Source organism: Ylistrum balloti, unplaced genomic scaffold (genome assembly GCF_031769215.1).
Source record: "Ylistrum balloti isolate Yb309-2 unplaced genomic scaffold, AGI_CSIRO_Ybal_v1 Utg370208, whole genome shotgun sequence".
NCBI lineage: Eukaryota > Metazoa > Mollusca > Bivalvia > Pectinida > Pectinidae > Ylistrum > Ylistrum balloti.
The window spans coordinates 1,537,518-1,563,067 of NW_026782179.1; the positions used below are offsets into that span (position 1 = coordinate 1,537,518).

Here is a 25,550-nt window from a genome sequence, read left to right on the forward strand (position 1 = left end):
TTCAGTTATTCTGCGTCTGCTACAAGAGAAATAGCGAAGTGTTCAAGAAGGAAATGAATACCTAATAATAACCATGTCATTCCATTGGCCTGATTGAACAATGAAAATAACACTACATCTGTTCGGATGATTCAGCGGAAGAGTACATGTGACAGCAACACAATTGGAAGAGAATATGTGACAGTAATGAAGGTGACCAAGACAGTAGCGCTGCTTGTATTCAAGCTGATCTCATGTGTGGTATTTTGTTGATAGAATCAATCAGAGGTCGCCTTTGATAAAATATTTATAGATAAGAAAATTTTGTACTCTAAAGACAAGTTCGTTGAACTTCATTCAAGACAAAAGTTAAGACAGGTGCTCCTGATAGACTGTAACAGTGAGCGTTGTCATCATTTTACTTCGTACAAAGAGCCTTATCAGCTTAACTAGTGAAGAGTATTAATAAACTTGTATAACGAGAAATATTTGTCTGGTAATATTTTTTATTCTTTTAAATATAAAAGCAATTTTGAATATCTCTTTTTTATGACCAATAAGACCAATATATTCAAACTCATATTGAAAGTGAAATATGTCTATTTCCGAAGCCCATATATCGAACAATATCGAACAAGTTTACTTGAATAAGATCAAAAGCAACATTTTTGTAAATTTTCACCGAACATGCTGTATTAATCTACACCTGTGTCAGTATACAATAAATCGACATCAATGCCCGAATAAAAAGAGAAGGGCGGCGACTTACTAACAATGAATCTTATTTCGATTGATTTCTGTTTGAATTATAACAATGACAATGGCTTTATTTTGTTCTATTTCACAAGATCATCAGACGATAACCTTCACGAGGTATCATTTTTCGAAGAAACAATAAATTGACGATATATTAATGGTACGCACATGTTGTCCTTATGGTATGATCGTTGAAACAGCAATTAAGCTTTATATATACATCTATTTTTTTTTCTCAAAGACTTCTTATCCTTCTAGTGTCTCTTTTGATATTGACAGTACGTCTTTTTCGGACTTTGGGTGAAACGATCTCTGTCCCCAAACCATGGAATAAAAAAGTAATCTACATATATTTTGAAGATCAAATCGTAATTGTCATTAAAAAAAACTGAACACTGAAAGACAGCATTCTGTGAAAGCACATTCTTAAGTGCTAAAATTCAAATAAGTAACATATGTAGCGATAAATCCAAACGGTCTCATCAAAACATTTCATAATTTGCTGAGGCTTTATCTAACAACTTTCTGTGCTTTGTAATGACACAACATTGTTATCATCATAATATTGTATAAATATTCAAACAACTGTTGCCACCAGCTCTTTATGGAAATAACAAGGGAAAAAACGAGTCTGTTTAATGTACCGGTTTTCCTATGATCGATTCAGAATCAATGTGTACAGCTGTTTACTCTGCGGCTAGATACATACGACACATGTTACTACCTGAAAATTGTGATTCACTGTGGACTTCAACACAAGGCTGTGATCTGTCACGACAGAAGGCAATACATCATAACATATGTATAAAATCTACCTCTGGTTGGTTTGAAATTGGCCTCGCAATCAGGTTGTGTGGTTGTAAGGGCTATATACAACTAGGGTGTTCCATCGATCGTCCGCTACCCCGATGTTCCGCAAAGTCGAAAAGAATTATAACCTCAATTCTACTTTGTCTCTGACCAACCAAAAAACATTATTGTGTCTGAAATATTCGGAGGTTCAACATGAGGTATGGCCTTGGACGTACAGAGAATGGTAATCCATCAAATATCCGCTAATCAATATTCAACAGGGAGTTACGCTTTATATCAGGTTTTACATCCATTACTCTGTGCTGATATTGAACAGACCAGCGTCTCTGCACTATTTGTGATACTATAAGGATATCTCCAGAAAACTTTTGGCCTTCACCAATACACTACAGTGACTCTGAACAGAGCCGACACTGTAATCTCCTGGGAAATGGGCCAATCTTTCTCACTAATAGGAATTGAGAAACCAGTTTCAGTTGACAAAAGTAAATTCAGAACAAGAAAATTAGAGTAAAGTAAGTACAAGTTAAAAATCGAACAATCGTCTAGTCTTGAAAGTCTTGCTTCCTATCAACACCGACGGTCAGGAATATGCTGGATAGTCTTCTCATGGCAATCAAATGAGACAGAATTAACTGAGAAGGAGTAGTGATTGATGGAAATTGACCCTACACTCTGGCCATTATATCGATCTGGTAATAAGCGTTGTTCATTTCAAGTGAATCAACCTAAGCCGTTTATCAATCCTGGAGCTTAAGGTATAAATGCTTTGCGATGGCCAAAATGAATGACCTTCATCTGGCGATGGGGATGGTTGTTCTTTGTTATTCAGCATGTTCCTTACACGGGTTACCGACTGTTGGTTTTTAGTGGTAAATGCTGATATATAGAGAAAACATGGTCAGTGTCCTAAAATTTAAGTTGTATTTTGGCGAGAGTGAAGGAAGACAAAAGTGGAGAGCCTCTGGGCTTCAGTAGTTTTGTTGTTCAATCTTTGCTTGCTTGTCATTAACGGTACGCTGAATTTCGCCTGATAACGTACGCCAAAATACGTGCTCCGCACGGAAATATAATTCCAAACATCGTCGGATATAACACCGTATTTATGGTTTTTAATAGATCAACATGCTCATTACAACATGTAAAATAACTTATTCCAACAGTTATCTATATTATTGATCGTTATCCCAAAGTTAATCAATAAAGTAATTCTGTCGAATTTCCGCACGTGCTAAAATACAGCTGTTTTCCGTCACTGGAATACAGCAAAAATATATTTGGCAGGTGTATTCCGGCAATGGCAGTGCCAGTTGCAGGATAAATATATATTAAGCTTGTCACCTACATTTATGATAGCGGCCATGACTGAACTTATATTTGAATGTTGTGATTAAAATACTTAAACTAGTATTCAGTGATAATGATGATGTGTATATTCTAACAATTATTGTGTACATAGCATATCAGATATCATCGTATTCCCTGCCTGCTACAGTAGTTCGATCAATATGATACCTGCTTAATATGAGATGATAACTTTACATCTCTGTGTTCATGTTGATTCATCCATTACGAAATGTTTCTAGTCGATTATCATTATTATTGAAAAGCGATGACTCAGCAACCAAGACAGAATATACATATAAAATATTGTAATAGAACACCTGATGACAACAGTTAACAAAAGTATATTGACATTCAAAATCAATTATTAATTACAAAGCTTCCACAGCCAATATTCCATAAGCAATACAATATTGCACTCAATATTTTGCTCGATGCACAGGTACCAAATTTAAATAAAATTCATTCTTTGTTTTCATATTCGATATATCCAGTAACACATTCGGTACCCAAAACCACAAACAACAACATTCAAATCTAAAACATTACTTTCCTATTATCCACAATTTGTTGATAAAAAATGCCAGTTGGTAACTGTTATATTTCATGTAAAATCCTAGAATTTTTGAAAATACATATACGCTGACAACTGCAAAGACTAATTTCACAGGAAATATGAAGAGACCAAAGGTTTAAATGTATATGTCTCTCAACGCCTATCTTTGACAGATTAATTTGGTTTTGTATGTCATTTCTGGCACATGCAGAAAATAGCTTTTAAGTAAATACATTTACGTGTATTCCATCCTAAAAGTCATCATTCAAGTATTCATCGAATATCTTTTCATACTCCAACGGCACTGTCATGTTGTCCTTTAAGACAGAAATATGATTTAAATGTGATATTTGGACCAATGGAAATATTCCAAGTTTTGTAATTGCAAAAATAAAACATTTTCTAAACCGCATTTAACCTTAGAAATAATAATATATCGTGTCTTTATAATTTCAGCACAATTACATGGATTAAATCAACTCAACTTAAACAAAATTTATTGCTTGACTATATCTACTAGGACACGACAGACTCTTCAACAACAATCGTTAGCATTTGCCTGTTTTACCTACTTGTGTGTTTCATTTGTCGCATTTGATTTGATCAAGAGCTTGTCCCAACATTACAATTTCCATGAGGTCAATTACCAACATGTAAACGCACAACATAACGTGTCGGACCTCGCTCTTATTGCTCTACTTGAACTCACCAAGATGTAATAGGCAGTCAATGAAGCAGAAGACGCTTCACAATCTGGTACACCTGGTTTTATTTTCCCTTTTCTTTTTCATGTTCAAATCTTTCTTTTGCTCATATTTCGTACTACTAGGGATTTCGTTGAATTGAAATTGAATCGTTTGCATTTAGGTTTTGTTGACAAGTTGGTGTTTTTTTTTTTTTTTTTATTTATCCTCAAAATAACTAAATATCCAATGTAGTATTTTATAAACATTCGGCAGCGTATTTTAATTGAAATATTGATTTAAATGTACTCGTTCTATATTCCCACATTTACATTAATATTAATCAAATGTTTTCTGTCACAATCGTACAATGTTAACAGCAAATCAATTGATTTAGCAAATATCATTTTCACAGACCGAAAATTAATACCAGGCTTAATTCAAACCCGTGACAGAATATATCGATATTCTTTTAACTCAAGTTTCGCTACTATGAAAAATACAGATATCCTTTCATAATTGTGCACTAAATATGATACACCGAGACTAACAATTAAAATTCCTCCATTGTTCTGATAAAGAATATATCATTTTCGCTGCATGCTGTTTACAATGTTGACATGGTAATTTAGGAAATCGATAATTGTGTGTAATGTTTGTTTATAGTCGATTGTTTTAAGAACAATGTAAATATTGTCATTTAAACCATTATTATCGACTGGTGGTGAAAAAAAATCGTTGATATACAGTATATCATGTAATGTTTCCATATAAATGACATCAACACAAATGAACACTTGAGGTGAGCGTTTCCCCAGATAAATGCATTCCAGGCAATGTTTGCAATAGTATCTAACTGTTGGAAAGTTAGCTATAAATAAATATTGAATACTGTGTAATGCACTGCAAATGTGAAGTTGGGAATATCAATCCATGATAAATAATAACATCAGAGAGCTATTCAATGCAGCCTGCAATCGATTAAAGTACAGTATTTAGATACCATTGTGCGTGAAATGAAAGCTATTCTGCTACTGAGAACTAATAATTAAATTCTTCCATTGCCTTTTGGTTGCTTCCACCTTTTTTTTTGGGGGGGGGGGGGGGGGGGGTGGGGGTGGGGGTGGGTTCGTCGTGCCTTTAAGTTACATACGGTACAAGAACTGTACATTTTAAACAACCTTAGCAATAACACAGAATGTCATCAAAACACGGAATGTGTAGGATGTGTATCAAAATTACGCTAGTATAAACAAAATGATAAGTTGTATCTAAAAAGTCAATACTTGGTGAACACATAAGCAACATGTAGCAAACATTTTAAAGTCGACCTGTTTTGATTTTAGGATCTTCGAACCCTAATGGCAGCAAAGTTTTAGTTTGAAGGTAATTATAAAAATTCCCAAACACGTTCAGTTCAAAAGAAACGCTTAGTTTGTCCTGCATTCATAACATATTTGTAAATGAACTTCTGTTGATTTTTCCAGGCGGTTCCAACTGTCCCTCAATCATACTTTGTAGATAATGTAAGCATTACACCTATATCGACGGATTCAACACATAGCTTTTTCTTTGGAAAATATTGCATCTCCTTATTAGTTCTATCACGTTAGAATACAACGTCCTATACGAATAACATGCTTTGAGACCAGGCACGTGACTCGCAAGCACGACGTGTGAAATTGGTCTAAGGCCTGTCATAAAAACTGGATATTGGAAAACAGAAAATGAATGTTATTACATTGACCCTTGAATGTATACCGCATCAGAGAATATTCAATAATATTTACATGGCATCAGGCGGGAGACAAAAAAACAATCTTATCTAACAGAGATCCACGAGTTGACGGGAAAGAAGTGACCTTTGACATATTATCATTGTAATCTGGAATTTTTGATTGGAGCGCATTAGGTCTTAATTTGCTTCTCTCTCCAGCACAATGCGGCCTCAGAAAACGATCGAAAACTTAAGTTTGAATCTTTTCATAAATCACATAACATACATGTTAGAAGCTGTAATTGCGGCACGATATGGGGCTTTCAAATGAATTGGGGGCAAACAAAGAGATTTTTTTCAGTCATGCAATCGACATAACCTAGCAACCACGTTCAGATCAAACAAGGATGGAATTTTGTTGAAACGCAATATACGTTACATCGATGTATATCGATAATAGCGTCAATTAAAGGTGCTATCACACATAGGATTATTGTCAGAACATGGTAGCATGACATCGTGTTTACAGAATACAAATACTCTACATCTTGTCTCTCTTGTGGGACTAATCCTTTCTCCTTCATTGAGTGAACGTTGGATACAAAATGCTCTACATGTTGTCTCTATGATGGGAATAACCATTTCACCTACCATGAGTGAACATGCAATGCAAAATAATCTATAGATTGCTATTTTCCACGATTTCAGATCAAGACTGTTCTATATCACACAAACCCAATACAGTAAGTGTGCTCATGAAATAATCATAAATACGAAGTGAGTATTAATCAAATCGTATCCAGTGAGATACAGTTATGTAACCTCTCTTTTCAGATATGAAAAGGTATGGGTGTTTGTTGTAATGGAGAAAATCTGGATGTTATGCTTTCTAGTCATATCTACACTTAGATACTTCATTGTGGCTGACTACTATTGGAAGCGAAGTGAGTAAGAAATACAATGTCTGTTATCTATGTATATATAAGGGATGACTAATATGGAAACTTCCAGCAGGATTTGGGATTTGTGTTATTGAAGAGATGAGAGGGAGCAAAAATAGCTGAACTACTTGTCAGAGTACGTTTTTTTTTTTATTATGTCCTCACTTTTACATCGTTTTCCGTTTGCCAATGCCTTCTTTACCATTGTCTTTGACCATTTTCAATCTAATAGACCATTCGATCGAACGTCACACTATTTTGATATGACGTAATGGGAATGACGAGTAGGTGGTGCATAATTTCTATAATAGAATCTCTGTCTCCATACATAAAAGTTCACTGAAAATATATAACATATATTAAATTTGCAACATAATGATTGATATAACCCGTGTCCGTCACCTTAATGTCGTGTTTGCTGAGATTCATCGTATATCATAAATGCTTGATTAAAGTTATCAAATATATAATTCATTGATACGACCAATCCTTAGTATACATCAGGACATATACGTACGTGATGAATTATTCAGAGCCAATTACTGTGTCCGCGGTTGTAAACCATAGTCGGTCTCCTCGGAGAGGACAGTACTCAGTCTCATTAAAAGTATGAAATCTAACGAGATATCTTAATATCTTACGGTTATACTCATTGGGAATTAAGTCGTATCTATACTTTTAAAGTAACATTACTTAATATTCTTGAATACATAGCCGCAGGTTAATAAATGAAAATGCATTGCAGTGTTAAGGTAGCGAGACTTTACAATAGAAAAATATATTCATTATTATTTTTAGTGTTTTGGAAGACCGGAATCACGTGAGTCGTTCGATAGTAATTGGCGATGATCATGGAATTTTATCTGCATTGTTGATTATATTGAAAATATTTCAAAACGACCCCGTTGTTCTTGAAATGAGCACGATGTTTCCTTCAGCAAAAAAACATCATAAATATTCCTGGGAAAATGAGGAAATACAAAACCATCACAAGTAACTGACGATTAACTCCCTGTTGGTACATTTTAGATAGATTTTGAGGTTTCAGTACTTAACAGAAACTATTATTTCCTCATAAACACCCGTTTCATACCTATGTTACTGCAATACACAACATATAACACTAACAATTCTGTCATTTAGATTTATATTCTGATATTTTTTACCGTTTAACCAAAAGAGATATCTACAGTGTTTAAATAAACTACATAAATTATGCCTATTCATCAAATTGGTGTACACCTTCCTTGTTCAATATCAATCCGTCCTACAGTAAGATTCGTCATTGAAGTATTATACCACTCACTCTTATTGCGTTTGCTGCTCTTCTAGATGTAATACAAGTGCATTGAAACCCTTGATTTCCAGAATCGTAATTATTCAACATGCCTAGACAAATACTCACAGATTACAGAGAGAGAGAGTACGTAACTGAAGCTAAATTGTGAGAAAGACCTGTTAAGAAATCCTCACTAACGAACATATTCAAAGAAGGGAAACAGAGTACTTCAGCAAAGTAATTATGAAGTCTTACAGAAAGGTTTTCTTTGCAGTCTATAAAAGGGTAATTAACAAATGGCTGAGAAACAGAAAAGCTGGTTACAGAAGACGTTAACAGAAAAATAAGACTCTTATAGGAATTAGAATAGATAGCTCATATGCGTAGACATTTACGTTTATATAATAATAAAACAATGATAGCTTATGGGAAAAAACATTTATCATTTAGACATACAACAGTGAAGTAGACCATCGTCTTGAGGAATTAGAAATGGAAAGCAGAGTAGGATCCTTTTAATGAAGACATTAAGTCCTGAACAGCACTTCAGGAGGGAAGTTCCAGGCATATTTCTACCTATGATGCCATACATAAGAGAAGTTCCACTAATGCACTGATACGTGCAGTTAACGACTGGCGTAGAGAGATGGGAGAGTGGGAAAGATTTTCATTCTGCCGCGAGTCTTATTCAGACCACGAAAGCTCGGATACGGGCTGTAGTCAACACAATGACCAGAGGCTTTTCCTACAAGGCTAATAAGAGGATACATATCTGCAAACCAGCATCGATCCTAACTGATATTCTAATAGTCCCTCTTCAATAAGAGTGGAAAACGTTGTTTTCCTTACATAGTGGTCCTGCTTGTTTGATTAAAGGCACTATTGCTGTAATTACGCCACGGGCATCAATATTGTTATCTTATTATACATTCATCAATATATTGTACATCATTTGTAATTGGATTTTGTATTATACTAATTATACTTGCCTGTAGTAAATGGCAGTAATGACTGGCAATTATGTATGACTTGTAGATACCGTGGTGCTGGTGGATTAGGCAGGGGAGTTGGTGTGTGTATGTTTACGTTTTAAGGAATTACAGATTTCCATTTTACTAAATTCCTATGAAAAACAGAGCAAAGTGAATAGTAAATGTAATCTCTGAAGTGGTCTATTTACACAACAGAAGGATCGAATTGTATGTCATATATAGCTCTGTATTGCTGTATTACTACTCGTTCGATAATTTTCTGAATAGAAATTGACTTCTTCGGGTATGGTCGCAGAAATGAAAAAGTGTTAACTGCACCTAACATTTCGTGTATCTCTCTGATATACATTTCACGTTTCTTTGAGTGGACAAGGTTCTGCATTGAGCAGTAATTTATATATTGATCAAAATATTCCCAATGTGTCTGTGACACATGTACCTCACAAACATATAAAGTGTCCATATTATTATGAATTTAAAGACATTTAAGTGTGTGTGTATCTTATACAATATATATGTGTGCGTTCTCTTTAACTGTGAAAATACGTTCACCTACCTGGACAGACAGTCTTTAATGCCAAGGTGCGAATATTCCAATATCTCTTCTATTTAAGTCCCAACAACACTTAAATACTGTCACAGGTGACTGAATCGTCACAATCATGTACACACTGATTCTCACAGCTCAACTGACGGGCTTTGATTTGCTACTGATGGTGCCAGCACGTGGAGGCCTCGTCACCACCGTGAGGGAAATCGATTTCCTATACCGGCCACATATGACCGTATATTATATTTTCCGTGTAGTGAATTCAATCTGTAGTGTAGTCTTCGGTTTGAACTAATGAAAATATTGATATTTTATTTAGAATGCGCTAATTTAACAATGAAAGTAGCTGGATGAATTCGATAGCAAATACGTCGTGCTATAGCCAAATTGATTTTCAGCTAGTATTGCTTCCCTGCTAGGATTTTATGGGTATCGGAGAGCACAATTTTGTAATAAACACAACATTACAAAACACCTGAGAGCTATATACCTTTCATAGCGAACAGTTAAAAACCACAGTTAAAAACAATTTATACCCTTTTGGCAAGTGAAATTTAGGTCATGGATACTTTGCAGTTTTGTGGGTTTTGTTTTTTCATTTTTCCATTTTCTGTCGTTAAAGCTGTTAAACTTTACTGTCTTGGGTTTCGGTACCACATATGGCAAGGTCTACTGCAACAAATCAATTTTTAATTTTCAGTGAGATTTTTGTGGAACTAGTTAGTCACGAATATTCACAACAAAAACAATCGATTTGATGCTTCGGATATTATATCTATACCTTTACATATCCGAAACCATATTTGTACTTGTGTGGTATCAGTTGTAGTTGATATTATCTATAAACAACCGATCCTTTCGTCGCTTTTGCACTTAGAAGATTACAAGGTTAACTCCCAAGATAAATACGTGTTGCTCGATTGATGTATTTTATAGTGTTTTTGGTAAATAACAACTTGTGTAACTGTTTATATGTAAGACAGGGAATAAACAGTTATGTATAGTTATTGAATTTAACTTTAACATTACAAACTTTCAATGAAATGTAAAAGAATTATGTCACTTTAGTCATTCAGATTGTAAAATCAGGTTAGGCATTGATATACCGAAGTTTCATAATTCGTGCTTTATGCTCGGCACTAAATTGGGTGTGTGAAAAGCTTATTAGGATAAATTTTGTTCATATCGAGTTAAGGTGCTAACGACAATTTGACAAATGTAATTTGAAGAACTTTTGTCCACAATTTATCCAATTTCATTAGAAAATTAAGACACGTAATATTTGTTTTTTGGCATTAAATTCAGATATCTCCAAGGTTTTAACGTTACCACTGACGATAATAACAGGTTTATGATTTTTTCACACCAAGTTCTTCTCAATGAAATATCCACGTGGTAATAGCCAGGGAAAAATTTTGTATTTAATTGGTGAAAAATCAAATTATGCTTTATGACTTGATACTCTTTTGATATCAATCATTATCAATTTTTAGGTTCATATACCTCCGCATCTAACTCTAAATTTATATTGGCAAGTGTGATGATTTCGATTTCCCTATTATGAATTTTCCATTTCTGGATAGCAACATTCGATACCTAAGGGCCTGTTCCAAGTATCAAGGTTTTCATGCAAGATGTCGCCAACTGACGGGAAAATTCATGACAAAGATTTTGAAAAGATGCATTGTAATGAAAATTATTGTCATAGCTATCTAATTAAGAAATATTGTATTTCTTTGTGCGATATAAAGCTGACTGGATGCATTTGATGCTCGTTAGTTTGCCTGTTGGTTCAGTTATTTTCATTTGAGAACGTGATACTAGTTACTTTGATTAACCAAGATTAACATGGCGGACGTCGCCGATGGTGCAGAAGACGCTTACTCCTCTAGAACGTTTGGTCTTATTCTCCTCGTACTTTTATCAGGAGTTTCCTCGTAAGTCGTTCTTTTGTTCATATTTTGCCCTAGTTTTGTTGAATTTGAGTTTGATTTATAAAAATGGTATTTTCTTGTAGTTTGTTGATATAATTTATGATGTGAAGTTTCCGTGCTTAGTCTGCCCTCGTTTTATTGAATTTTAATTTTGGATTATGATTCTGTTCTCATGATGGTGTTTTGTATGGAAAGGTGTTTTTCACTTATTTTCATCCTTATCAATATAGGAAACAATTTGTAAGTTTACAGCAATGCTTTTACGCGAGAAATCGAGGAAAACATACTACCCACTATCTCTCTCCATAAGTAGCGTAAGGGAAGTAACTCACATAAGAAGACCCCACTGTTCATGAATCCACTTAACGCTGATTGACACTTATAATTCACATTATCTAAGTGACGATATTGTTATATTTTACTCTCTGCCACTATATATTTACCATCGACTATGACAGTGTTTCAATGAACCTTTGTTGATAATACTTGTGTTCAATATTGTGAAATTGATTTTATTTGTGTAAATTTTATATCGTTAGGTGTATGTATTTGTATACTACTTGATTTACTGGTTTTCTAAAACGTTTGCATGCAAAATATCGTAACGAATAAATCGGTAATTGTTTTTTTCATTGATTTGTGTATGCTAAACTTATTTCTATTGAATTATCTTAAATATACATTTGCGAATCGCTTGTTGCTAATCTTATAAATTTTATATGTATTATCGATGAGTTTATTCATGGATTGGTGATAGACATTAAGAAAACTAGTTTTTGTTTTGTGCAATCCATAGCTCTAGAATCGGAAGTGACTTGTTAAACATGACGAGAAATGTCTGTCACTTCTGTAAGTACGCGAATTCCATGTGGAATACCTGTACGTGGATATTTTCTTTGCATTCACTGTGGTGTAAATAAGGATAAACCACAAACAAAGGTAACAAAATATGTATGTTAAACATCCTGGTATTATCACCGACAACAGTATATGTAGAGTGTTGAGTCTTTTATACAGACTCCGAAGAATTGAATCCTGGTATAATTGCCGGGTTAGGGTTAGCACCGCCTACAAGATTCAAGTATGTGCTTGAAAGAAGACAAAACATAACTGTTTCATATAACTGCAAACTTTACTCTATTGCATTAACAATATTGTGACGTCACAAATCAATGTTGTTGATGTGCCTCATCATTATTTCCTCAAACAACAATCAATGTTACTTATTCAGATATGAAGGACAGTGTATATTACCTATTAACATGCATACTATTTTCTAAAAAAATCATGTTCAAACAAACTGGTCGTTTCAATAGAAGTCTAGATTCCGCCATTGACAAATGTCATACTAAAAGACTCCATGTATTATGAATAACGATATATAACCAATCGCAACACGACTCAAAATAGGTCTGCTGCTCGCTTTTTCATAAAAATGCGATATATTGCCCATTGTAAGGTATTATGAATCTTACGAGTGCTACAAATTAGGGAAAGTCGTTTGTATTCCTAGTAAACATAAAGTTAATAGTCCACATCCTCGGAACAAAAAAAGAACGTTTGCTTAAGATATTATGTCGTTGAAAGTACAGAATGTACAATTATTGTCAAACATTATTGCAAGTGTTAAAAAACCACATTTTGAAAGACATTTTTAAATTCCAGGAGTGAGCGATTGATGGGTTTTCGTTTCATAAATATATCACAGAAAGCTTCGCATGAAAACAATGTCTGCAGATGTCACAATGTCTGACGTCGTCGTTGTGATAACGTCATTCACTTATATCTGTAAATTGTGTTTTCATTTCTGTTGTCAGCGTGCGTACTTATTGGTCCATTCCTTTGCATTTGCATTGAATTTTTCTCGGTTCTTAATATAAAGGCTGGCAATTTCCGGCATCAAAGGGTCTTCAGTGTTAGGTTCCGAAAATAGCACTACTATAGACTCCAAAACTAGAAATAAAATCAAAGGCAACAATATGATAGATAAATCATTTAAAACACACTAAAACGATAGATAAACCACTGCAAATTTACTGCAAAAGTATACACCATTGAAAAGTCAATGCAAATTTGGGATAAATCACTGAAAAGTCGTTGCAACAAATACGACATCATCATAATCTAAACTTAATTTCAGTCAAACTATGGCAAAATATATACAATGGAAAGATTTACCCGAAGACTTTATTTATGAAGAGTAAGAGTAAGATAAGGTTTCGGAAGAGTAAGCGTTTTCTGCTTCATCGACGAACCCGAAATGTAAATCTTAATCAATACAAGAAAGTAGTAAAGGCATGATCTCAAATGAGAACAAGGCATACAACAACGGAACCAACAGGTAAACAATCCAGCATTAAAGCAGGTCCAGCTTCATATCGCACAAAGAAATAGAATATTCCTTAATAAGTTACTCTGACAACCGTAAATTAAAGATAAATCATTAGTCCTTACAACATCATATATTACTAAAATAATATTTTAATGTAACAATTAAAAGTCGCTAAAAATTACTAAACCACTGAAAAGTATGCCACAAAGGTACAGATAAATCACTTAAAAGTCACTACAATCGCTGCAAAGTGATATTTTGGTAAAACCAGTCATTAATAAAAATATAAACGGTAGGTGTATATTTGCCCGCAAGCATTTATACGGCTTTTTAGCGCGATATTGTCATAGAAAATATCTTGTGTAGAGGCAGACAGTATACATTGTGATAAACATGAACTACGTATGTGTTTTGGCCTCAGAGAAACTCGGACAACAAATATGATGAAAAACCAAGTGTTTGAAATAAAAATAATAAGTAAACTTGTTATTTCACCTGTTTTTTTTTTTTTTTTTCAATCTTTTTCACAAAAATCTTTATCATAAATAATACATATAGAATCAACTTTCTATATCCGTGTATTTTACCTGTTTCTATCTTCTTGCCCGGTGTCCATTTTGACTCTAGGATATCCACACAGATGGATCCATTGTTGTTAACGTTAGGGTGATATATCTTCGTTTCAAATTTGATCTGAAAGAAAGAGCATAATATGAAATACATAATTCATTGTTATTGTAGGATTACATAGAGAGTTCCAACATTTACTAGCAGACACATTTGAAACAGAAAAAACAAAGTCATTGCCGTGTGTGTTTTAGTTTAAAACAACTTGAAACATTTTCATTCAATATACCGCTTACCTTTGGTGATTTCATTGGGTAGTCCAAAGGGAAATTTAGATCAAGGCAAAATACACCTCCAGCATACGGTGTCCCTTCCTGCATAACAATAAGCTTAGTATAGTTATTAATTGTTTAAATGGATAAATGGGAGAATATGAGGATTTCGGATATTTTCAGTGACATTCACATAAGTCGACAAATAATACATGTATCGTGTTTATTTTGAACTGACAATACAGAAGCGATAAAATCGAAGACAACTATTTAAGTCGGTTAAGTAATTTAAGAAGACGATTCATTTCCTTTTATTTTCTGTTAAGTTGTATTTTCTGATCCAACAAAGTACCGTAAAACTATAAATTTTCGGAAGATTTAAATTTCAAAGGAAAACAAGTTCGTGGGACTTGATTTCGTTGGTCAAAAGTAATGAAAAATTTAATATGAAATTGCTAATATGTAATAAACTCAATTTTAAACTTTTGATTTACTTACTGGTCCTTTGATTTTAACTTGCCAATGATATACTACAAGAAACAAAAAAAATAATATGAATACATTTAGCAAAAGGCTATCCCTGGTGTGAGAAAGATATCCTGTTGATTCCTGAATTAACTTCTGAATCTAGTCTTACTATCAAGTAACTGAGGAAACTCTATACTAAAGTGATTCTTTTGTTAGATACTAAATGAAAGATAGGTTGATTATGTACGTTAAGATTTATCAAACGGTATACCAATTGGAATATCTTAGATATAGATATACATAAGAACCGACACATGAGTATATGAGTAATAATATAAACGTCACCCTTTACTTACTGTTTTCTCCAACAAGGTCAACGGAAAAAAATCCGCCTTGATTTTCATTTATCGACGTCAGTTCCTGGAACAAATTATTGGTACAATTGGTTGGATACAACTATTTTACGCGTAATGACAGATCAAAAGGATTCTTAAACAATTTAGCTTCCTTATGCGCATGCTTATTCATTGCGAAATATAGGTGAAAACAAAAGTTACGTTCGGTTTGGTTTTATATATATGGTCATAAAATAACCATAGATATTAATAGTATGTTAATACTATCAATATCTAAGCGAGGCGAGTGAGTATGTGTGTGGCAGCCTGAAACATGTCGTTGTAAGCCTCCCTGCTAAAGTGTTACAACAAAACTGAAATCTACCGCCGAAAGCGTACACAAAGACATCCCACCCAGTCACATTATACCGACTACAGGCAAAACTATCGTCATACTACCACTATAGAGAACGTCAGTTTTAAACGTAATGGTCTGGGGACCGAACCCATAGTCTTCTTCAAAAAGGCGCACGTGAATGTCCATATATAGTCACCTCTTACGAATCATGTAATGGGGATAGCATGTACAATACTAACGTCATACCTGCAGAACAATGTTAGGAGAATGTACACCAACACAATTGATTATAATGACATGCATGTATTGTGGCAGCAATAGTGCTTAGCTTACAACAAAACAGCAAGACTGGACTTCTTTTGATGTTCACATGTAAATTTATATGATTATATGATATCAACATTTAATCATCACTAGCAAAGGAGGGTCAAAAGCAACATCACCAAGAGAAGTTGATGTTGAGTTGGTAAGGTCGGGAGTCATATCTTTTATACACTAAAACAAGAACAAAACATAGTCATTACCTTAGCCAGTCTTCGTTCCGCCATTTTTTCTGTGTATGGTATTATGGTATCCCACCTGGTTTACACAGCTTTACCACACGTAATCTATTTACAACACACGTCACCGGTGTGTACTTTAACTTTGTCGATCGCGAACTAAACAATGAAATACGGGTTGTGAATCATGCCGTCAAGGGTAGTTGCACCTTGTGATAATACATATTCATCCAACCTGCAAAGCAATCAATATAGAACAAATCAAAGCTATTTTTAGAATTCGATATCACATAGAACACGATTCTGACACACATTAGTTGTATACCCGTATACCTACTGTAGATCTATGAAACGGAATATCATTATTAGCTGTTGTGGCGATATTGCCAACAGGATTTGATATTTGATTCAACAAAAGCTCTGTCCTTAATCATATATTTTAGGAAATGTATGAAACAAAAGTTACATAATAACTACTTTTTAACCTAATTAAGATTTAACTGTTATAAGGAAATCTGGAGAGGGGACAAATCTGCCATCAATATACTGCTTAACCTAATTAAATAGATTCAGAGTTATGTACTATCAGGATATATGTCCTTCTTATCAACACACCTTCGAAATGGTGATGTCGATCTATATTTCGTTCTTTTGTTAGCATACTGAACAGTACACAGCTGTACATCCGATAACTCTAAACGATAATGACTATCGACGAGCAGCTAGAGCTGATAACTTATCAACCATGTACACAATGCCATACTGTGATTAGTGTTGTCTTTGAGTCAATAGTTACTTAATCACTTATAATGAACGATTTTTGTCTTAGTTAGAGCAGTCTGATTATAAAACGTGCATTTCAGTATTTGTTTTATATTTTGAGATTTTGTTTTACTTACAAAAGATGTTTTTACACTTCAGTAGTATACTGTGACACACACATACGTACACACACACCCAAAACAGCACCCCACCAGAAATTTTCACTTTCTCTTCTCGTATCACTTTCATATTTTCCACTGATATCTTATTATGATATTCTTTCTTTCTTTCTTCTTTTGTCTTTCTTTCTTTCTTCCTTTATATACATTACACATGAACTACAGATAATTGCCTGTATTGTAGGTCTTATGTAAATTTCTTAAAGACAGATATATAAAGATCTAAAAACAAAGTCGTATACCCACACAGAGATAAGTATTAAGGTGCTGTTCTCTTGTGTCGTTTGTATAATCCTTAGACTAACAGTCTGACATTTCAAAACAATGGTATCGGTCGTTTGCATCGTTACCCCATTGATCTATTTTATCAAGACGTTTTTAACCTTTTTATATGCTAGTAATCGGATTATTCCAAATCTGTTCTTTGTTGAGTATGTTGAAACTACAGGGTCAAAAAGGAACAGACAACGGTCCTCTTTATCATATACCGAAGATTTCAAAACATTTAATGTCATTTAAAACATATTCGTGTATGTCTGTGTAAAATGGTATGGGACCTATCACGCATTGTATCAATGAGTACCATATTCGCATTAATATGGGTGTAAACCGTCCACTAAACACAGGTAACAACAAATGGTAATCCCCACGCTCAGTCCATTTCATTTAAAGCCCAAATATACGTAACATTCACCAAAACTTTAGTGTAGAATCACACATAATTATTGAGATATTCTCTAAAATGTAGTTAAAATTAAGTTATTCAAACAATAGTTATCATGACTTTGTGCATAAAGTATTGATATATGAGCAGTTGAAACTCGCTATTTGTAAACACACCTCCATTTTAAACACGCTGCCATCGAAATTACGATTGTTGCCGAACCACGTCGGTAAGTTCATGACCTGTCTCGCGAGAGTTGAGGTTTCTACTTATAGAGTAAGCACATGCAGATATGTCTACAGTAAGTTTTTGTTTACAAACATTGTCTGCGAAGTCTTGTCGTAGACTTGAGGTATTCCTGTGATAAACATTCAGTTTTTGGGAAATTATTAGAAGGAATAATTAGTTTAGAAACGATACGACGCACAATTATTTCGTAAGAATTCAGAACTGGCCTGATGTATGATTGGAAAAAAGGAAGCGACTGGTGAACGTATGTACTGTGTCTGCCATGTTTGCACACGCGGAATATGCGCATGCGCAATGTCATCGCTACGAGCGGTGATGTATGAATTATTGTGGGTCCCACATTGTTTATTTTCCGATTTTTTCAATTTTTATTTAAATTGAAAACAGTCAGTTTTATTTTCTTTAATAAAAGGAATGTATTTGTTTTGGGGAAAATACGATAAAGATTGTTATTTATAGTGATTTTTACGTATATTGGGGCTTTAACACATTTGACGGGGCCACGAGATCAAGGGAACTTTTTATAAGTCCGAGCTACAGAAAGTGGATGTAAGGAACGACGATATGCTGAAGGTGGAAACCATTTTGACAAGGAAAGGTCAAAGCAAAAAATATTAAGTGAAATGGTTGCGCAGGCTAAAGAAATTCAATTTCTGGATACGCGCTTCTGATGTTATCAACTTGCAGGAGAGTAAACTACCCCAGAAAGGTCCAATGCCATGACCCGTGTTATCGGAAAAATTGTGAATATAGTCAGACAGTTCCTTTACTATAGCAAGGTATGGTAGATGACTCTTGTGTAATTGTAATATCTTATTACGATGTATATATTAGAGTAGGTAATGATGGTAAGGATGGATGTGGGATGGGTCTCCTGCCTAAATTCATTCCATCGTGAGGGGGGATAAAATGTTGTACATATGTACCGTCTTCTCTCTTTTTTTTCATAGAAATGCAATCGCTCTAAACAAAGATACAGCAAAGAAAACCCCAAATACGTCATCAATGAGATACCTGTGACATCCGATTGGTACCTTCCTGCCGCAGAGGGTGTCACTAGGGAGGTGCCCGGGAGAATTATATAGGGGAGTGTACTGGATGACCCTGACCGGATGTATCTTTGAGTGCCAACATTTTTAATCCCCTCGAGAGCATTATGTATTGATAGTGGTCATAGTCTTTTCTTCTAAAGTAGTATTAGTTCCAGCAGGTAAATTTACATGTAAAACTGCCCCTGATGGCATTCAGCAACTAGTGTAAGTTGTATTTTTGTTTCCTTTTAAATTTGATGTTCATGATACTCTTTTTAAATATCTTAGATATGTTTAAACAATATTCACACTCAATTTTATTCTCTATAGCATTATTAGGTATGAAGAAACCTATTTCATATATTTTGTGAAATGTTTGAATATCTTATTTTTTTTTTATTTTATTTGGAATGTAATATTTTAAGTTTACATAACAGCTACTTAACTTATCACATTGTACCTTGTGTTTGTGTATACATGTTGTACTGATGGATGTTTAGACCAGAAGTTAACAAAATAAAATTAATCCAAAATGACTATTAATCATTTCTCATTGATAAATTAGTAGATTTGATACCAATTACCAGACACCCGATATTTTCTTAACCAGTAACGTCATTCGTTTCATAACCTTCAAGTTCATCATCCTATCTTTGATAGAACATTTTGCGGAGTAGCAGGTGTAATTACTATTTTGTTGTTACGATGTGTTTGTGTTCACTATCAATAGGGAGGAGAAACATGGCAGCTAAATGAGGTGATTATTAAGCACATGTTGAATAATATAAACTAGAGGTCAGACCAACACTGTCAATTTACCAGGAGGAGGTAACCAAGCTGCTAGATGATGACTATGATGGTCAGGCAAGGGCCGTTGTGAAGCAGATTCATACCTACAAAAATGCAAGATCAGCACTCTACAGAGCCAGACGGAAACTGACACCAAAGCTGCCAAAGACGACTAGTAACATCAACCTTGATAGACGATGGACCGTGACAATGACTGGTGAACACTTCCTGCTAACTGACAATGGAAATGATGCCCGCTACCTTGCCTGCCACTTCCGGGAACATGACAGACCATGCCGCTGCTGACAAGATTTACTGTGATGGGAACTTCTACACTTGCCCGACACTTTCACAGATGTTATTGGAACCATAATCCCTGTAGTCGACACTCTCCTGCCCGGAAAGAGACGGTAGATCCACATCTGGTTTCTCATTCTACTGAAGACCGCCATGGATGAATGTAACATCCCAATGTGTCCAACTACTGTATTCGCCGACTATGAGATCGCCCTTCACAGCGCCATGCGGCATGCATTTTCAGGAGTCTTTTCATTTCAAATACTCTAGTTTTCTTTCAGGTATATTTGTTTTATTTCCAGTATTCCAGAATTATTTCAAGTAGTTTTTCATTTTATCTTAAATACTCTAGTTTTATTTCAGGTATATTTGTTTTATTTCCAGTATTCCAGAATTATTTCAAGTAGTTTTTCATTTTATCTTAAATACTCTAGTTTTATTTCAGGTATATTTGTTTTATTTCCAGTATTCCAGAATTATTTCAAGTAGTTTTTCATTTTATCTTAAATACTCTAGTTTTATTTCAGGTATATTTGTTTTATTTCCAGTATTCCAGAATTATTTCAAGTAGTTTTTCATTTTATCTTAAATACTCTAGTTTTATTTCAGGGATATTTGTTTTATTTCCAGTATTCCAGAATTATTTCAAGTAGTTTTTCATTTTATCTTAAATACTCTAGTTTTATTTCAGGTATATTTGTTTTATTTCCAGTATTCCAGAATTATTTCAAGTAGTTTTTCATTTTATCTTAAATACTCTAGTTTTATTTCAGGGATATTTGTTTTATTTCCAGTATTCCAGAATTATTTCAAGTAGTTTTTCATTTTATCTTAAATACTCTAGTTTTATTTCAGGTATATTTGTTTTATTTCCAGTATTCCAGAATTATTTCAAGTAGTTTTTCATTTTATCTTAAATACTCTAGTTTTATTTCAGGGATATTTGTTTTTATTCAAATGCTCTTTATTCTGAAGTTTTGTCTCGGGTACTTTATTGTACAACACTAAAATGATTATCTATGTAATCTATGGTGATTAAGTTACATATTGTATAGCATCTATGGTTTAATATTGGTTTAAGTTCAAGATAAGTTATATTACAGGTATTTTTCATATTATGATAATTTTAGAAATATGTTAGGGTGTAGTGTTAAATCATCCAACATATTCTAATTTATTTATACGTGTTTTAGTGCTGAACGAGTCTATTTTAATTATTCAGTATTTTTCATCAAACAAAATTTGTATAATCATTTATTTTAATATCGCAGTCATATGAAGATAGGTTGCGAGAAATACGGGAAAATCTCGGGCAAAAATCCAGAAAAGAAAGGGCAGCTTATATGAAACAATGTGTAATTGACACCGTTTCCTAAAACAACACCTCCTGACCCAGTACTTTTGAACTACTACAGTACAAACAGTAAACATGAAAAATTATTCTTAAAATATTATTATCTTTTAAGATTCAAAACGTTTTTATGTAAAATTTTGGCACCTGGTATATCTGATTAGTCTTTAAATGACGAATCGCCTTAATGATACATTTTCCGACACATGCTGTATTTCATATTAAATTTCCATTTTAATCTTGCATTTAAAAAATTGAAATATTCACTAAAATATCTAACTTTACTATCAAAATTATTTTAACAATTTTTATTGTCACAAATAATAATTTTATTAGATTTCAACACAATATAAACAATACAACATATACATAAAAGTACTCGTTTGTGAATATTTCACGAACGCGATTTTTTTTCAATATTGATAAAAGTAAGAAATGCCAGTTCTTGATATAGCTTCAGTTTACCCTGCAACCAGGAAAAGGCCGCTGTTAATGAACTCGCGTAACATTTATTGATAATTCAAACACCAGAGATTCGAGATAAGCCATGTTGTAATATTTTCATCAGTAGACACCTCACAAATGACTTACTAACTGGTGTATTGGACGACGTTATACTTAATGAAGAACGATGCATATTACTGTCTATCGCCGTTATTTTATGTATCACAGATAGCTTTGTTCTATGTCGTTCTGATATATCAGTCCTTATGACGTCATCTATATAGCTGTATTAGGGTAGTCCTGTAAAAATGCTTTCAACGTGCGTACTTATTAGTCCATTCCTTTGCGATGGCGTTGTATTCCTGTCGGTTATGCTCGTACAATTTGGCTATTTCCGGTACCAATGGGTCAGATGGGTTAGGATCCGCCATCAATGAACTTATCGACAATAAAACTGAAAGGAAATCATTTTCAATGTCAAATTGGTTACTATATAAACGTAGATCAATTTTTATTAATCAAAATCACATAATTTAAAACTTTATGTTACATGGTGTCATCCTATCAGTGATATTGTAACATTTATTTATTTTATAACATGTCAACATTATAATATCGAGATCATTTTACTGATTACCTGATAATGATATAACAAATTTCCTTTCTCAACTAACGTTACAAATGTGTAACATTCTACTTTCGCTTTCCATATAACATACCTTTGTTAACAGTGATGGCTGGTGACCATTGTGACCTCAATATATCCACGCAAATACTTCCATTACTATTTATGTTAGGGTGATATATTTTAGTTTTAAATACGATCTGAAGTATAAAGAAAATTTATTAATGTGACATGTGTGAAAAATATACATATGGTAAAATTAATACTTAGTTTACGTTGTATAAATGCTCTTAAAATATACATCCAATAGATACCAAATATCAACGCATATCCGACATCTTTAACCAAATAATCATTTGAACTAGGGTGCATTTAGGAAGGAAATTTTCAACAATCAATCATTTGAATCAATAAGCAAACATCTTAATCAGTTAGGATCTGATTTAGTATATGACTTACCTTCGGTGCTTTAAAAGGATAGTCTGTAGGGAACCTCATGTCGAGGAAAAACATACCTCCAGCATAGGGTGTGTCATCCTGTTAAAGAAGATGCTTTTACTTAAGGATCGTACAAAACACAAACATGTGAAAAAAACATCATAATTTCAAGATTTAAATTGTTAAAGTTGCACAATTTAAAAAAAAGTATTATCAGAATTACCTCTGAATATTATGAAATGATCATTAAAAACATTTGATAAAAGATTAACTAATTTCATCAATAGAATACATGATCCGGGTTTCAAAACTTGCGCAGATAATATTTTTTTTATTTTAACAAGACGCTCATACCCAAATGTGATCAGGCTTTTTTTCAAAAACTCTTTGATATTATCAAGAACATCAGAGTATAGCTAATCGTACTTACAGGTCCAAATATTGTCGCTTGCCAATGATATACTGCAATAAAGAAAAATATGAATATTGTAACAAATATTGATAATAAATTCCATGCTGAATTATCAACAACATCAAAAGTTATTAATAGGAGTTTGGCGAGATTTTAGGTAGTTATTCCCATTGAGGAACCATAGCTTTTATGTTGTTAAATGACTGAATTCCATTAAAATTGAAATTCAACATAAATATTTATAATACAGTTTATATTTTGTAACGTGCATAACAATTTACTCATAAACATGGGGTTTTTTTTAAAGATATAGACATGAATATCACATTTAATACAAAAAGTTATTATTAGATACAACTGGCCCAGATAATGAAATTCGTTTCCTTTTATGCTTGAATAATACTGGATCACGTTATGTCATCGTATAGGATAATGAACATTCCTATTTGCTTCATATACATAATGTAGTCGACAAAAATGTCCAGTTTCTTTAACCGAGATCACCTGTTGTGTTCAATGTAACAAAGAGAGAGTGTCCTTGAAGCGGAATCACTGAAGCGTGAGAAACAGGATATGTGTACATGATAACTACTTACTGTCGTCACCAACAAGTCCAGCAGAACAATTGTCTGGAGGCTCACTCTGCATTGACATAAGTTCCTGTAAACAACACAGCGAGTTACATAATGTCGGGATCTGAGCCGATCATGATACATTTATCTCGATACCTATCACAGCTGCATTTTGAGAGATATGGTTGATATTAAACTGTAAAGAGTAGTGAGTAGATAGCAGATACAATGTCAAACAATTAAACAAAATGACTGTCCAGGAAATTTGTTTCATCTAATATGTAATATTTCAGAGATCCATACAAACCTCTACCTTGTTCTTAGAATCAATACACAGATTCAGGAAGAGCCCCTAAATCGCATATTACAGACTTGTGTCTGAATTCAGCTGATATATACTGCCTGGGCACTCAAAAGAGTTACAATCTTATTATATGGTTTACACTACCTTCTTGAGTCGTTTGTTGTTAGTCCCCATACCGCCCATGTCTAAGTTACTGGTACTGTAAGAATTCCAGATAACAAATTTCTGTATTTCCGTCTGTGGTTTAGCTAGTTATGACGCACAGCCAGACAAACCGCACCTTTACTAATACACACGTTCTATTTATAGCAACACACGTCACCGTTGTATGTGATTGGACAACGCCGACAGCGATACTAGTTCAGATCAATTACAGTAAATACACTGTAGCACAAACACGTTTAGGCCAGCGTGTGTATATTACTTTAGATATGAATAAGGCTTTGAGACAAACTTTTTCATACAAGTTGAACATTAACAAATTCAAGCAGACGTCATTTTCTTTAGCATTCAAACAGGAAATTTTCAAACACCACTAAAAATAGAACATTGGGAAATTTCCATTGAATGATTTCTTATAATATGATTCATACAGGTAAGTAATGCCAAGAACTAATGAGTTGCTTAAGTTGTCGGCAGACCGTTCGTCCGTCTAGGGTAAGGGTAACGGAGAGGTCGGTGCTTGGTAGAGATGTTTGGTCAGTTGGTCAATTGCATCTAATTGGGAAAAGACTGCCATATCAGTTTATGAATGGAATAAAAACTCGTATATTTCGGTCACGTTTTTATGTGGTAAAACCAAACAAATTGTCAACACTGCCTGTTCAACATAGAAGTTAGGATAAGGAACTTTGGCATGTAAGGTATGCTTAAGTTAATTCCTTTTAATTCTGTTTACTTTCAACGTTTGTAATATTGAAGTACAGTATGTTCTTAAAGATCTTGTACGTTTTAGAATCACAGATTATAGATAATTGATTTGCAATTTTCTGAGATGAAGATCAAATTCAACAGCTTAAACACCTTTGAAACAATATTATGAATGTTTATAGCAATA

General features: G+C 33.7%; 2 protein-coding genes across 2 annotated transcripts; both read right to left on the minus strand.

Moving 5' to 3' along the window:
* Positions 1-13,357: 13,357 nt before the first annotated feature.
* Positions 13,358-16,424, minus strand: LOC132551646 (ubiquitin-conjugating enzyme E2 D4-like). The gene is made up of 6 exons (XM_060215822.1): positions 16,401-16,424; positions 15,540-15,603; positions 15,214-15,245; positions 14,740-14,817; positions 14,464-14,569; positions 13,358-13,497 (listed from the first exon to the last, which is right to left on the minus strand). The coding sequence occupies exons 1-6, from the start codon at positions 16,422-16,424 to the stop codon at positions 13,358-13,360; spliced, it is 444 nt and encodes a 147-aa protein (XP_060071805.1).
* Positions 16,425-22,003: 5,579 nt separating this feature from the next.
* Positions 22,004-24,745, minus strand: LOC132551574 (ubiquitin-conjugating enzyme E2 D4-like). Its single transcript, XM_060215727.1, has 6 exons — positions 24,638-24,745; positions 24,214-24,277; positions 23,636-23,667; positions 23,227-23,304; positions 22,862-22,967; positions 22,004-22,596 (listed from the first exon to the last, which is right to left on the minus strand). The coding sequence occupies exons 1-6, from the start codon at positions 24,674-24,676 to the stop codon at positions 22,457-22,459; spliced, it is 459 nt and encodes a 152-aa protein (XP_060071710.1). The 5' UTR covers positions 24,677-24,745; the 3' UTR covers positions 22,004-22,456.
* Positions 24,746-25,550: the final 805 nt, after the last annotated feature.

Bases quoted from the DNA above. Each gene is read 5' to 3' on its own strand.
- LOC132551574 (XM_060215727.1), bottom strand. From the start codon at position 24,676: ATGGGCGGTATGGGGACTAACAACAAACGACTCAAGAAG. The intron at 24,278-24,637 runs GTAGTGTAAACC...TGTTGTTTACAG, and splicing joins ACAACAAACGACTCAAGAAG to GAACTTATGTCAATGCAGAG. The intron at 23,305-23,635 runs GTAAGTACGATT...CTTCTTTAACAG, and splicing joins AAGCGACAATATTTGGACCT to GATGACACACCCTATGCTGG.
- LOC132551646 (XM_060215822.1), bottom strand. From the start codon at position 16,424: ATGGCGGAACGAAGACTGGCTAAG. The intron at 15,604-16,400 runs GTAATGACTATG...AATTTGTTCCAG, and splicing joins CGGAACGAAGACTGGCTAAG to GAACTGACGTCGATAAATGA. The intron at 15,246-15,539 runs GTAAGTAAAGGG...TGTTTCTTGTAG, and splicing joins TGACCTTGTTGGAGAAAACA to TATATCATTGGCAAGTTAAA.